This window comes from Thamnophis elegans, chromosome 7 (assembly GCF_009769535.1).
Source record: "Thamnophis elegans isolate rThaEle1 chromosome 7, rThaEle1.pri, whole genome shotgun sequence".
Lineage (NCBI taxonomy): Eukaryota > Metazoa > Chordata > Lepidosauria > Squamata > Colubridae > Thamnophis > Thamnophis elegans.
In genome coordinates, this window is record NC_045547.1 from 16,368,369 (window position 1) to 16,382,564 (window position 14,196).

The 14,196-nt window shown below is 37.9% G+C and overlaps 1 protein-coding gene across 5 annotated transcripts in view; it reads right to left on the reverse strand.

The window, feature by feature from the left end:
* Positions 1-14,196, reverse strand: part of LOC116511140 (ELKS/Rab6-interacting/CAST family member 1) — a 158,348-nt gene that overhangs the window by 89,554 nt on the left and 54,598 nt on the right. For all 5 annotated transcript variants that reach the window (XM_032220979.1, XM_032220981.1, XM_032220980.1 and 2 more), the window contains 2 exons: positions 3,444-3,579; positions 127-258 (listed from right to left, as the gene is read on the reverse strand). In XM_032220979.1, coding sequence (XP_032076870.1) covers positions 127-258; positions 3,444-3,579 — 268 coding nt within the window. The remainder of the gene's footprint in view (positions 1-126; positions 259-3,443; positions 3,580-14,196) is intronic.

The window sequence follows — 14,196 nt, forward strand, 5'->3', positions numbered from 1 at the left end:
CAGGCCTAAGATTTATATATGGGGAAAAAAATGTAATTATACGTCACATTATTTAATGTATTTCCTTTACTTGTGTTATCCATGTTAACCTGAAATATCAATACCATTGACCATAAGCATGCAAACCTGTTTTTCAGCTTGTGTCCTGGCTGATTCTTCTTGAGCTAATACCATTTCCCGTTCTGCAGTTATTTGTACACTCTCTCTCAGTGCTTCTTCTAGCTCCTCAATTCGATCATCCTTCTTATGCAAACTATCCTGGAAAATGACAGGACACCAGATGAAGTAGCTTCTAGAGCAAATAGGCCAAGTGCTAGGTCACCCACGAGGGAATTTTCAGCAATGGAATTCCCCAAAGTTATGTTTTCATACAGAAGAAAATCACAGATGTAAAGTGAAGGAAGCGCTGGAGTAAATCCGTAGCCAAGACACAAGTTAGCAAACTGAGATGAGCAATAGCAGTGCAATTAGTGTTAAGACAGCTAGAGACTGGTGGGTAGTTTTTTGTGCAAAAGCACATCTTCACATGCAATTCAGGTTAGTAGGCAGAAGATGTAGATATACAGCAAGCATTACCCTTTTTTCACAGATACCCTCAACCTGACAGTTCAAAAGTAAGAAACCAGAAGAAGCATGAGATGTTGTAAATGACTTAAGAAAAACTGTCTTAAAAACACTCCCCAATATTGAGATCTCTCAAACCCCTTTCCTATAAAGATAATTGATCCACTTGAAAAAATCAGGTGAAAAACTGAAGACAAAGGAATAAAATAAGTTGAACAGTTGAAAAATCCTGTACTATATGACTAGGAACATAATCTTCTCACAATAAAATATGTGTTTACAGATAAAAATGTTACATTAAATATTCATTTAATGCCTAAAAATATAACCAACTAGAGATGATTAATCAAATCTGAAAAATTGAAATGCGTTATAGCAAATGTTGGATCATTTTCTGTTTCTGAACTTGTAAACAAGAAACAGTTGCCTTTCTTAGCTGTTATACCTTCTTTATGCTGATGTAAATGATTGTAATAAAGATTTGATTGATTTGCTGTTATGATAAAATGATCATCTACCAAGTGCTTCGGATTCTGCCAATTATATGGCAAGATAATTTCCTAACTGTAGAATCCTACACAGCATTGTAATTACCACAATCATATCAGGGTCTGCTAGGCTTTTCTGAATGAAAGATACCTACAATATGTCCATAAGAGTGATATTGTTAGTTGTGTGAAATATACATTTTCAAAACACAATATTAAGATAGGAAAGATAGGAAGGAAAACACTGCATGGAAAAGAGTGGAGCATAAAGCCTTGATTTTAATTAAAAGGAAATGGAAAATGATGGGATGTCAAATCTGAATTCATTTTGCAAACTAAAGCCTGGTATCAGTTTTTAAATTCTTTTAACAGCAAATAATAAAAATGCTATTACTTTTGAGAAACTAGCTGGCAAAAATAGACATATTAACACAAAATTGAATATATAAAAAAAATTCCAAAACATTAGAAGAAATGCATTCCTATATATAATTATTTGGTTCTTTTTTAAAATGGGAAACTAGGAGAAAAGTAGAATACAGTGAAAAAGTAAAATTGAAGTAGAAAGATTTGTTCATTTCCTAGTTACTACTAATGGATGTGTATTAGGAAAGACAAGAGCAGAATGCAACATGGATCTAATGGATGAAAAGTGTTGGTATCAGAATATTCTATCAACAAAGATGATCAATTGAATGACCTTCATGGAGCAACTTGTATGGCATCAAGAATACTAGTTCTTTTATGCCTTCTGCAGCTTTGTTGACTACATTCTTATAACGCTGCTAAAAGCCTTAGAATTATACTCAGTCAGTCTGTAAAAAGACAATCCTAGAAAATTATAGTATGCTGCTTGTTCTGACTACATAGACAGGAAAAATACTCATTAAGTTGTCTACCTTATATCAGAATCACATTCAGTGCCTTTAGTTGTTAACTTCAATTCTGCAAAGAATTGTTTGTCCCAGTACATCTGAATAATTATGTAAAAAAATGAGGAATAAAAAGAACAGAGCTACTGTATGTAACAGATTTCCATGTACTCTACATTGATGATAAGGAGCAATTATTTTTGTAAGTAAAATTAATCCGGTTAATTCCCACTTTCAAAAATGTGAAATATATAGAACATTGACAATTTTGTCTCACATAAAATTGGTGGGCCTTAATATTATAATATAATCTGATGAAAATTTAATTTGATGTTTAAATAAATTCTGTATATTACACATTCAGAAATATACACACAAAAACACCTACACTGCTATTCAAAAATTAATGAAAGTGACAACTGTTGCTATCACAAAACAACTAGCTACCAATAAACCATCACTTAAGAATCAGTCATATGTTTAGGTTATACATTAATCCTTTAAATTAGGTTTCTAGTGAAAGGTTTGGATTTTTTGCCTAAAATCTTACTGAATTTGGTGTGAGCCAGTCAGAAGTAAGCCTAGATATAGGACAACCAATTTTGAGCTAGTCTTAACTATTATTGCTAGAGTTGCAATTAGATCTACATTTTTGCCATGGAACTGTTAGATACACACTTAGATTTCATAGGAACACAACATCTATTATACATAGACTCATCTTTGTATATGCTTACCACAATATAGCACCTGTAAATATTCTGTGATGAATGGGAGGAAATATACACTGAATAAGTGTAAAACGAAGGAGTGTCAGGATGCTTAGAAAGATACTTCTGTACGTCTGATAATATTTACTGAAGTTTTTGTATCTCTGAATATCTCAGCAGGCAATTTCTATTGTTTTGCCAGATTTTTAATTTTTTTCTCCATTTCCAAACTTAGAAGGACTCTAATATTAGCTGAGTTAAAAAAAAGACTTCATTGTGCCAAGAAGATTTATGCTTTTCTTTTGATCAGAAGCAGTAGCTTTAGATTTAATATTTTAGTGTTACTACTATTTCTACTTCTATTTTAGACTCACAGTTTTACTTAAATTAATTTTTGTCACAACATTTTACTCTTTTACCAAAGAAGTCGCCTGAAATGCTTTGCATTTTTAACTCTTTTGTTCTATGCTGTTTATTGGCTGAACTAAAAACTGACTACTGTACAGTATAATCTCTCTCTCTCTCTCTCTCTGTGTGTGTGTGTGTGTGTGTGTGTGAGAGAGAGAGAGAGAGAGAGAGAGAGAGAGAGAGACAGAGACAGAGACAGAGTGACAAACAGAGAGACAGATTGAGATTCAAATGCTAAAGCCAAATGATTTATTATTTTCAGAAGCTTAGAATATTATGAGAGCAAAGTTATGTCTTTAAGTATAAAACAATCCTTCATTCAGAGTAAGTTTTAAAGCAAAGCAAAGCAAAGCAGTTTAATTCAGATGATCATGCATTACATATATATGATATGATGTTACCTGTAACTGCTGGGAACTGTCATTAAGATTGTCTTCCCGCCTCCTTGCTTCTTCCAACATTTGGGCACTCTTTTTCTTCTCCACCTGTTCTTTATGCTTTAAATTTGCTACCTTCTTATTCTGATCTTTAATTTGCCTATAAACAGGAAATCAAATAGTCAAACACTTGTGCAACCCACATACATTGAAAATAGCAAGTACTGTAAGAGAATTTTCACACTCAATACAGATAAGTTAAATACCCGATTTTCCAGTTTTAGAAATAACTTAGGTAACAGTTTCTTCTGCAATCTCATTTCTAGAAGTAACTAAGTGTAATAATTTCTACGACTCTGTTTGATTATAAACCACATATGTGGGAATTGTCCTATAACTGAGAACCATTTGATTTTTTCAAATTCCCATTTGAACATACAAATTCTGTTCCCTGAAATGCAAACTTTGCAATTGTTTGCAATTCTATGAAGGGTGGAAATTCATCTTTTATAGATTTTGACCAAACAGCAACCGTCCAGATTGCAATTCCAATGAACGCAAACAGATTACTCCTGCATGCACACAGAACACATTATACAATTAATTCCTATTCAAGATTCCAAGCCAGAAATTATGTTTAACATGCAAAAAGTGTTTATGATAAACACTGAGAATTACTACAAAACTACATTAATAGTTTACTTGAAAACCACTGGTGATTTAATAAAAAGAAAATCCTACTTAGTTATCAATTTTTTTGAAGGAAAAAAAGGAGTCCATGGTTCATTTGTACAGAACCTCTAAAATATACTTCAAAACTGATGCTAATTAGGAAAGCTATTCATTGAAGAAAGCTGTATCTTAGCAACACTCCAAGCAAGGTAAAATTGTGTAGAAAAATTGCTTACTTATTAATATTATGGTTCTTTTGAGTAGCCACTTATGAGTTCCCACAAATGGACTCTCTAGCTGTGCAGATCTCCATTTGGAACATTCCTAAGCTTAGGAATTTTGATGAGTCTTCCACATGCTTTAGGCACACTTTTCACTAATCTTCCTAGCTGCCATCAAACTCTTTCACCAGTTGATTCTCATGAATGGTTAAATAGTGAACTGTCTAGGACTGTGATGGCAAACATATAGCACACGTGCCACAGGTGGAATGCGGAGCCATTTGTCAGCGACGCATTGCTGTCAGCTCCAGAGTGCATGTGCACGCTGTCCAGCCGACTTCGGCCTTCTTTTGATGCTGTTTTTTGCCCTGCGGAGGCTTCCTTGAGGCCTCTGGAGGGCGAAAAACTGGCCCTTACGGGCAAACCGGAAGTTCAGGAACAGACATGCGGTTTGCTCATAGGGCCGTTTTTACCCTCCGGAGCCTTCAGAAGGCTTCCCTGAAGGCTCCAGAGGGCAAAAAATGGCCCTATGGCCAAACTGGAAGTCACCTCTGGTTTCGTTGTAGGGCCGTTTTTCATTTTCTGGAGCCTTCAAGAGGCTTCCTGGGGGGAAGTGGGGGGGGCTGTTTTCGCCCTCCCCAGGCTCCTAGAAAGCCTCTGGAGCCTGGGGAGGGCAAAAAAAAGTGCCAAAAGTGGGGGCACTGGTCGCATGTGCATGCGGGGGGATGCGCGCTTGGCATTATGGGTGTGGCAAGCCTATGCACGACCCCCCTGCGCTCCCCCCGCTTTTGGCACGGGAGCCAAAAAAAGGTTAGCCATCACTGGTCTAGGAGATGGGTGAGGGACCACAAAGTATGAGAAGAAAAGATCCTTCTCCCAAATGCCACATCTCTCATCCATAGTGCTTGGATATTGTGACCAAGTACATGCTTAACAATTTTGGCAAAGATTTTACTGAAGGAAATCCAGAGGGTTGTCACAGCTGTGTCTAAACATCTCTCTTAATGTGAGTTGGACACTGCTAATTTTCTAGATCACAGCAAATCCTTATGGTGGTTACAATTCTTTTAAGAACTGCTACAATGATAACTCTTGTCCCCAAAACAGGAACTGATCTCTCCCACAACTGGTAATTATTCAGCAAAAGGCCACTGCTCTAAAGGCATCAAGAGAGTGCAAATATTGCTCCAAGCTATAGGATGTGTGTCTGTATGTGGGTGGAATGTCCTGGCTCAGATGAAAGAGAGACAGTCTGTGGTAGAAATGAGATCTCAGGAGGCAAAATTAGCTTGCCTTCATGCATGACATAGACTGTACATTGAATAATATGCTAGCTCAACTGGCCACCAAAATTAAAAAGGCAGTTTTCCAAGACAGCAAATGCTTGTGACCTAGTCTGAGGGACATTCTTTAAATGAGGGTTAGGCAATGCCATCAAGCTTTCTCCATCTGGTTCAGCACCTGAACTGGAATTAGTCTCCACTACCAGAACTTTCTGTCCAGGAATCTGATCTACACTGCTATGGTAGTGTGGTAGCTATTCACCATTTTGATGAGTTAAATATGAGAACGTAGAGAGGCACTGAAGCACTCACTTGTAAAAGAGGAGAACTTATAAATAAGGCAGCCTATGATGCCTGGATGTGCTGGCCTCACAAGCAGCTCTTATCTGGGCTACAGTCATATTAAAATTTTATAAGGTTTATCTTTATCTGCTAATATCTGAAAAATATGGCTTGAAGCTTAACACCTCAAAAACCAAGATCATGGTCGTCAGCAAACAACCCATTAATTTATCACTGATAAATTCGGAAGGAATATCACTAGAAAAAGTTGAAAGGATCATGTACCTCGGTTTTAATTTACATGAAAGCTGAGACATGATCAGTGAAGTAAAGACAAGGATAGAGAAAGCTCGAACAGCATTCTTCAAAATGAAAAAGGTCTTCTGCAGTCGCGACATAAGCCTAAGACTGAAAATCAGGCTTGTCAGATGTTACATCTTTTCTATCCTGCTCTACGGAGTGGAGAGTTGGTCTCTGACAGAAAATCACTGGAAGAAACTAGAAGCATTTGAAATGTGGATTTACAGATGGCTGTTACGTATAAGATGGGCTGACAAAATCACAAATGAGGTGATAAGCCATCTGGGAAAGCCAAGGGAAATCATCAAAGCCATTAAAAAGCAAACATTAAGAGTATTTTGGACAGGTGATGCGACAAGCAGAAAAATACGGCATCCTTCACTTAATCCTCCAGGGAAAGATTGAAAGGAAAATGAGGTCCAGGCAGAAGAAGAACATCATGGCTTCAAAACCTAAGGGCTTGGTTTAGACAAAACTCAGCAGCACTTTTTCATGTGGCTGTTGATAAAAATAGGATTGCCAACATGATTGCCAACGTCCAATGATGGATATGGAAGAAGAAGAAGGAAGAGGAGGAGGAGGAGGAAGAAGAAGAAGAAGAAGAGGAGGAGATGGTTTATCTTTAAGCTGTGAATTCAGTCCAAGTTTTATTCAAACAAAAACAACCTTACTTAGACGGCAGCATCTAAAGGAGCGAGTAAGCGAGAGAACCAGAAACAATCCAGTCAAGTTTCAGAAAGGTTCTACAAACAGATTGGACAGTCAGAGGCCTTAACGGACCAGAAACCTCTCTAGACTGCTTTTGAAATACCAGGAGACTTTACACTCTTCTGAGTATAATCCTGATCATGGTAAATCCTAACAATTCCCATTGGTTCCCTCCATTTCTTGGTATGGCCAAACATTCTTATTATGCCTGTCTGTTTATGCTCTATTTTCAGATGCAATGTTCTCAAGAATTGGGTGGAGGAAGCTCCTGGTCTGGAAGGGCCCAGAGCAGGAGTGCTACAGCTGGTTGCTGGCTTAGCATTCCTAATGGGGCTGGCAGCACAAAAGTGATTACTGAAATGTGTTCTTCCTGAACACTGTCCACATTTAAAGACCACGCTTCGACACTGGATAGCTTTGCAGCCAAATCAGGCTTAACAGGCATGGGAAATCTTGCAACCGGATAAAGTTTGGTGAACATCAACTGAGGAACGGTGGGAAATTACAGCTTTTACTTTAAAATTTTCTGCTTGAGAACAGTTCATTATTGGAAACAACGTGTATTCTTTTCAGGCTTATACCATTTTGCCTTGAACTGTCTGCTGGCCTGTAGCGCATTTAGAAAGTATTCAGACCCTCTTCACTTTTGTCTATTTTGTTATGATTCTACAGTTGTTGAAATTCAATTCCCCCCCCCAATTAATCTACATTCAGTACTCCATAATGACGAAGTGAAAACAGAATTTTAAAAATGCAGACTCACTAAGGAAATAGGGTGACTTTTGTGTTCTCAAGAGGAAAATCAATGAACTAGTGGGGACACCAGACTGACAAGGAGGAACTGAGAAGCTGCTAAGTTGTCTTCTCCCAGATAACTGTTCTTAGGTGGATAGTCTAATTAATCTGTCTTGCTTAGTGAACATCTGGCAGTGCAGATGGCATTATATATAGTATGTTAATCTCCAAAGAATAGGCATCTTTCCTACCAGGAGGACAGAAATCACCTCAGAATATCGGCCCTTGCATGAGGTGGTGCCTCAAGAATTTTGAAGGTTCCTTACTGTGCATAATAAATAGGTGAAATGAAAAAGAAAACTCTTTCCATGAAGTTAATACGGAAATGGATTAAAAAAGTCCCCTCAATAAAAGAAAATAATTTGGAGATCCAAGCATGGTGCTACTGTTGAACAAGAACGAGAGTAATTGGAGACATACCAGTAACACGAGCAGTGCATATGCTGCAGTGCATATATATTTCTTCTCCCCGGCCCCTCTTCCTCCCTTCTTTCCTGAAAACCCACTTGTGTTACACTAAACCTCTGATGAAAAACTAAATGATTCTGCAGAATCCAATTACATTGAATTCTAGTAGTATTCAATTATAGGATGACTGCTAAGGTCAACAGTTGTTATGTAAGGCATTTTATTTTTAAAGTGAATACTTGTGTTGATTTACTAACAACTCAGATGCTTTACATTCTTTTAAAAAAATATGGCCATCACTTCAGAGGGCTTTAAGTTGAACTATGGGAGCTGTGCATCCCTTCACAATAGAAAAAGGAGAGCTTAAATATTGATCAAAGACAAGTTTTTTTTTTAAAAAAAAAATCTATGCACTTGGGAGGTAGAACTTCTAATGACCTGTCAGGAAACAGCAATTTATTTTCTGTGTTGTGTATCCTTACAGAACAATAGGTTAAAAGGGGAAAGAGAAATGAATAGAAGTTCTTCACGAACAAAGCTCCTATACCACAAATTACAGAACCCTTTAATCTTCACAATCCATTAGCAGCTGCACTAAAAGGAGAGCGAGAGAGACAGGGAAAGAGAAAGAAAAAAACCCTCTAATCCTAGACAGGGAAATAACTTAAATCTAAACATGTATTTGCGGAATCAAGTGCCAACATTGTATTGTACTTTTGTGTTCTTACAGCAAAGGAAAAATAAATATTAAACCTGGACCCCAAATATATGATTCTCGGATTTCAGATGAGGATTTACATGATTGAAAGATCTTTTTGGGCACACCCAAACAAGAAGTTAGAGAAGTTACCTTCTTGTACTTTGTTTCAATTGAGGTTATAGGATTCCCAATTGAGGAAAACCTGATTAACCTTGAAAAGAGCAAATAAAATTAATCATAATAAGTCTCCATTAGTCCCTACTGCCATCTGCACAACCTTAATGGAGAAGATACTATACAGTGTGGTAGAGGTGCATCAGTCTATTTTTTGCAGATCCAATGAAGGCATGGATAAAGGACCTCTTTTGTTCATCTACAGCAGGGATCAGCAACCCGCGGCTCTGGAGCTGCATGTGGCTCTTTCATCCCTCTGCTGTGGCTGTCAGTGGAGCTTTCGGTTAGGACAGGTAGAAGGAAAAGGATGCCACACTAGGAGACTCTATGGTGGGGGAAACCAACTTCTGATCAGCAGAAGAAAAAGGACACCATGCTTAGGAGACTAAGATGGGGGAACCAGACTTGCGGTTGCCTCCCGAATTGAATGGGGGGCTTCCGGTTAGGACCTTTATGGCTCTTTGAAGTTGCTGACCCCTGATCTACAGCTATAGCACAGGATATTGTATGTCCAGAAGAAAAGCCCAGATCATTGATTGAATCAATTTGCTGCAAGAATTCCTCCACTTGTGGTCTTATCCTTTGCCAGGACTTTGAAAATGTCACCAACAGATAAGGAGGAATTCCTTAAGCACATTCTAAAGTCCAGATTGATCAAGTACTTACTTGGATCATTTTAATTAGTGTGTTCCCTTGCAGAGGTTCTGAACAGCTGACATTCCAAACCTGGTCCTTCCAAGACAATGGATTTATAGATAGCTCCCCCCCTTTTATATTATTTACACAGCCGAACAGAATAACATAAGTAACTTCTATCCGTGGCACGACAAAACCGCGCTCGACTAAAGCGCGCCCGATTAAACCGCATCACTGACGTCATCAACAGGGCGACAACAGCGTGCGCAGAGAAAGAAGGGCGCTTTAAATAGTTAAGGTAAGGGTTAGGTTTAGGTTTAGGGTTAGGTTTAGGGTTAGGATTAGGTTTAGGGTTAGGTTAAGGGTTAGGGTTAGGTTAAGGGTTAGGTTTAGGATTAGGTTTAGGGGGGTTAGGTTTAGGGGTTAATTTTAGGTTTAGTGTTTACAGTGTGCTTCTGTCTCCGCGCTGTTGTCACTCTGTGATGATGTCAGCTACGCTGTTTCGTCGAGCACGCTTTAGTCGAATGCTGTTTTGTGGTGGAACCACTTCTATCATGCTGTATTTGCGGGGCTGGGACAGGTTCATGGGTGTTCTTGATTGGGCAACATCAGACGGGTCACTTAATTTCCCCAAGGTAATAAGTGTGATGTAGTTTAAAGGCAAACCATCTCAGCTAGCTCAGTAAGAGTGACTATGTGAAGCAGGATGCACAGTATCCTGACTGTACCCCTACAATGTCTCAATCACACAAATGCAGCAGCAAATGGAGCAACAAGTAATTAAAATTTGCGGACTATCAGAAGGATCTTCTGGTCAGGAAGATGGAACTCCTACAGATCAGGACACGACTACTTTCTGCTCTTTTAAGAGTGAAAGACAACGAAATCCAGCTGTATTAAATAAACATAACATGAAAAAAAAAGTAAGCACTTAAAAAAATACTTCAGAATGACATGAAAAATGCATTATAAAATAACCATTAGCAGTAATGCCTTTATAATAAGGTCTTCCTAACCTGGATTGAAAGCCAAGAAGATGGTAGATCACAGTAATTTTTAGAAAATCCGCAAGACCACCAAGGAAAGCAAAAAAAGCAATTTAAAAAAAAATCAATGTGGAAATGATTCGCTTTTCGGCAGTACAATCAAACATATGGTTATGGAATTCCTGGTTGTTTTCTGACCAGAAGAATCAATGAACAGGGTGAAGACAAGAGTTCTCACTCTGTGGATAATAAGATTGCTACTTTATTTATGCCAATGGTCCTTAAGATCTTTCATCAATTAAGACTACTTATTCATGGAACATTTTTATATGAAGAGAAGCAATGGGGAGGGGCCCTTTGAAAATTCTATCTTAAGTATACAGGTTTGTGTCTATCTGATTATGTGTGTGTGTGTCTTTGTGTGTGTGCATGCACATGTACATACTGTAGTTATATCATGAAACTCCTACTATGGAGAAGTTTTCTGAATGCCCCTTACATGGCAAAGGATATGAAAACCAGAATACTAGTCTGTAATATAACAACATTTAGGAATTGCTGTTTTAAGATAAGTGAGGCTTTAAAAGCCGTTGGCCAAATAATGACTATTCAGCTATGTACATTATTAGACATTTGGATATTCTTTGATTAGATATTGTTTTGACCTTTCTTGCTTTGGCAGATGACCCAGAGAAGATTACGGTCTTGCCTGCATCCTATCTGTTCTCTTGACAATTAACCAAAGAGGTTTCTTGACATATAAGATATGGAAGGCTCTTCTCTTTGCAAGTATGCCATCTATGGAAGGAAACTAGAAGTGTCATGTCATATTTAGATCACATATTTTATCAGTGCTGAAACTCTAAAGTGGCCAGAAAATCAATTTATCCCCATGATTTTATCTCAATATCTTAATCATATGCTAGTAAGAAATTAAAAAAAATTAAAATCAGGAAACTAAAATATTTCAGCAGTTGATTGAAAAATTTACTTATTTTTACAATCTTCATAGCCTCTTGCTACTCATTTCAGTAAGGTAACTGTTGGGGATTTCCTCTCTTTTCGTTGTTTATTATTTTATTCCCTTGGTCCCATCAGCTCAAATATCTGTGGCTGGTTGCAGGAGGGAACCAAGAACTAAAAGCAAAAAAGAGGAAAGTAGGAAATATATCTTCTGGAGAAATGTGTCATGTTTCTTATGGAAGGTACAGCATTGTGATTATTTCATATCTCACTATGCAACCGTAGCACAAATTTCTAGAGATTTAACTAGGAAATTTGAACCTAATAGGGGAAAGATGGACAGACATATCAGGAAACATGTGAAGATTTTCAAGAGGCTTGATTGATTGATTGATTGATTGATTGACTGAATGATTGATTAAGTGCCGTCAAGTCAGCATCAACTCTCAATGGCCACACAGATACATTTTCTCTGAGATGATTAGTCTCCAGCTTCACCTTCTAGGTAACTAAGCGATCCATTCATTGCTGCTGAACTTGATTACAAAAATGGAAGGAAAAAGATGATGATGATCAGTAGGAAGATAGATTGACCTATTTGCATTGTTACTAATTATCCTCTTTTCTTTCCTTCCGCTCTTCCCAGCACTGTGGACCTTTCAAGATAGCTGGACATGTTCAAAATATGATAGGCTAAGCATGATAATTTGTCTTGATTGATTTATAGTGTAATTTATTAATATTTCCTACTATTCAATGTATTTTCAGGAACACCCAAATTCACAAAAGACATATACAGTATATATCCAATTTTAAGAAGCCCCGACTTTCTATCCTTTCATTCTGCATGTAGAACTGTCAAATATAAAGGTCACATTATTACAAAAGTAAAATGATGTAAATCTTCCAGCACCATAATTCTCAAAGTGGCTGCAAAGAGAGTACTCATATAGTAAAAGTATGAAAGAGGCAAATGCTCTAAATTGGAGAACGAGCCCCTGAAATATATGTTTGTGAGGAATGGGGGTTTACTGAGATGACTACAAATCTTGGATGAAAGATAACCAATCAATGTCTTCAGATAGTGTTTAGCTCTGTAACTTTATAAAGTGTCATTTATACACAAAGCAGGAAAGCAAAATTCAACAGCAGAATTTCTATCAAGGAAGGAGAAGGACACTGTACTAGCAATCACGGAAAAACGATTAACAATCTGAGAGATGAACATATAGATAGTTCCAAGGAAGAAGAAATAAAAACAAGGCACCAGATTTTAAAGGGAGAAGTATCAAGGGAGGAAGGTTAGATAGAAAAGTGAGGAAGATATGAACATCCTCTCCTGAATTGTTTTTAACAGGAATGCATTGTAGTGAAGGAACCCATTCACCCCTTCTGATATTTGCCCCCTCTCTAAATGGTTCTAGAAGGAACAAGTTCTTTCCTTCTTCATTTTGTTTCATTAACCTAAAAACATTTTCCTAAAGCGCCATGAAACACTGTTCTCTTAAGACACACACACCAAAGTCATAAAGGGACTTCTCACAGAAGCAAAAGATGTTGGCATATCTTTGTTCTTGGAGAGTACATCTTGGGTTTTTTGGGGAAAAGAACAGAGAAGCCTTAAGCTCAGTAAAAAGAAGATGGCAAGGAACATTAGGAGAAGCTGGAACTTTATAAGACTGACAGAAAGAAAAGAAGAGGCAACTATGAGCAGCTTTTTTTTTTCTTTTAAGAAAAAAGAAAACCAGCCCATTATGGAGTAAAGCAAAAATAGAAAAACAAAGCCTGGGAAAGTTTTGAGAAAGAGAGAGAGAGAGAGAGAGCCACAGACTAGACAACTAGCATGTAAGGGATGTCTCAGCCCCCAGAAAGGGACATGGGACTAGTTTCAGAAGGGAGACTCCCTATTTTTCTGGAGAAAAAAGGAAGGGAGAAATTACTTTCAGTCTTACAAGATGCAGCCTAAAAATAGAGCTAGTGTTTCCTGGTTGTGCTTTTCTGTCTGGGCTACCTTGCAAGGGTAATAAGCAGATTAGCATGTATCCTCTGTTGGGAGAAGATGCAGGGGGAAAAGATGGGGAAAATGACTGATAGGAGCCCACCAACATCTAAAGCAGGCCTACACAACAAGCAGCACCATCAAGAAGCCCGTAAAGCTGGCCAGCATTTTTAAAAGGTCCATTCAGTTTCCATCAAAAGACATGCGGCTGAGTAGCTCCAAGCCTCACTGCCAACAACTCCTCCAGCACTGCCATCACTTTGCTACCTGCCAAACAGTCCATCGGTTTTCCAGGTATTCCTTGCTTGGTGGCCTGCAAAGATTTTTAATTTATCAATGAGTCTCCTTCTCCTCTACTAATTGCACAGGTTTGATCTACAGAGGCAACCACTGCTTTTGCAGAGAATACGTAGCTGCTTACTTCATATATACCTGTGTTTTCATATTTAAAGTTCAGAATGGGAACAAAATATACCTCAAGTAATTGTGAATAAGATTTTTAAAAAAGCCAGATGATAAGCAAGAATTAAATAGGCACAGGAGTAGGTGTTGTGACCTGACAGCAGTTTCGGACAGTGAGGAGGTTGGGGAGGAAGATGGGCCAGTCCTGGAGTCTGGGGAAGGCTCAGATGAGGCTCTGTGTTGGAGGC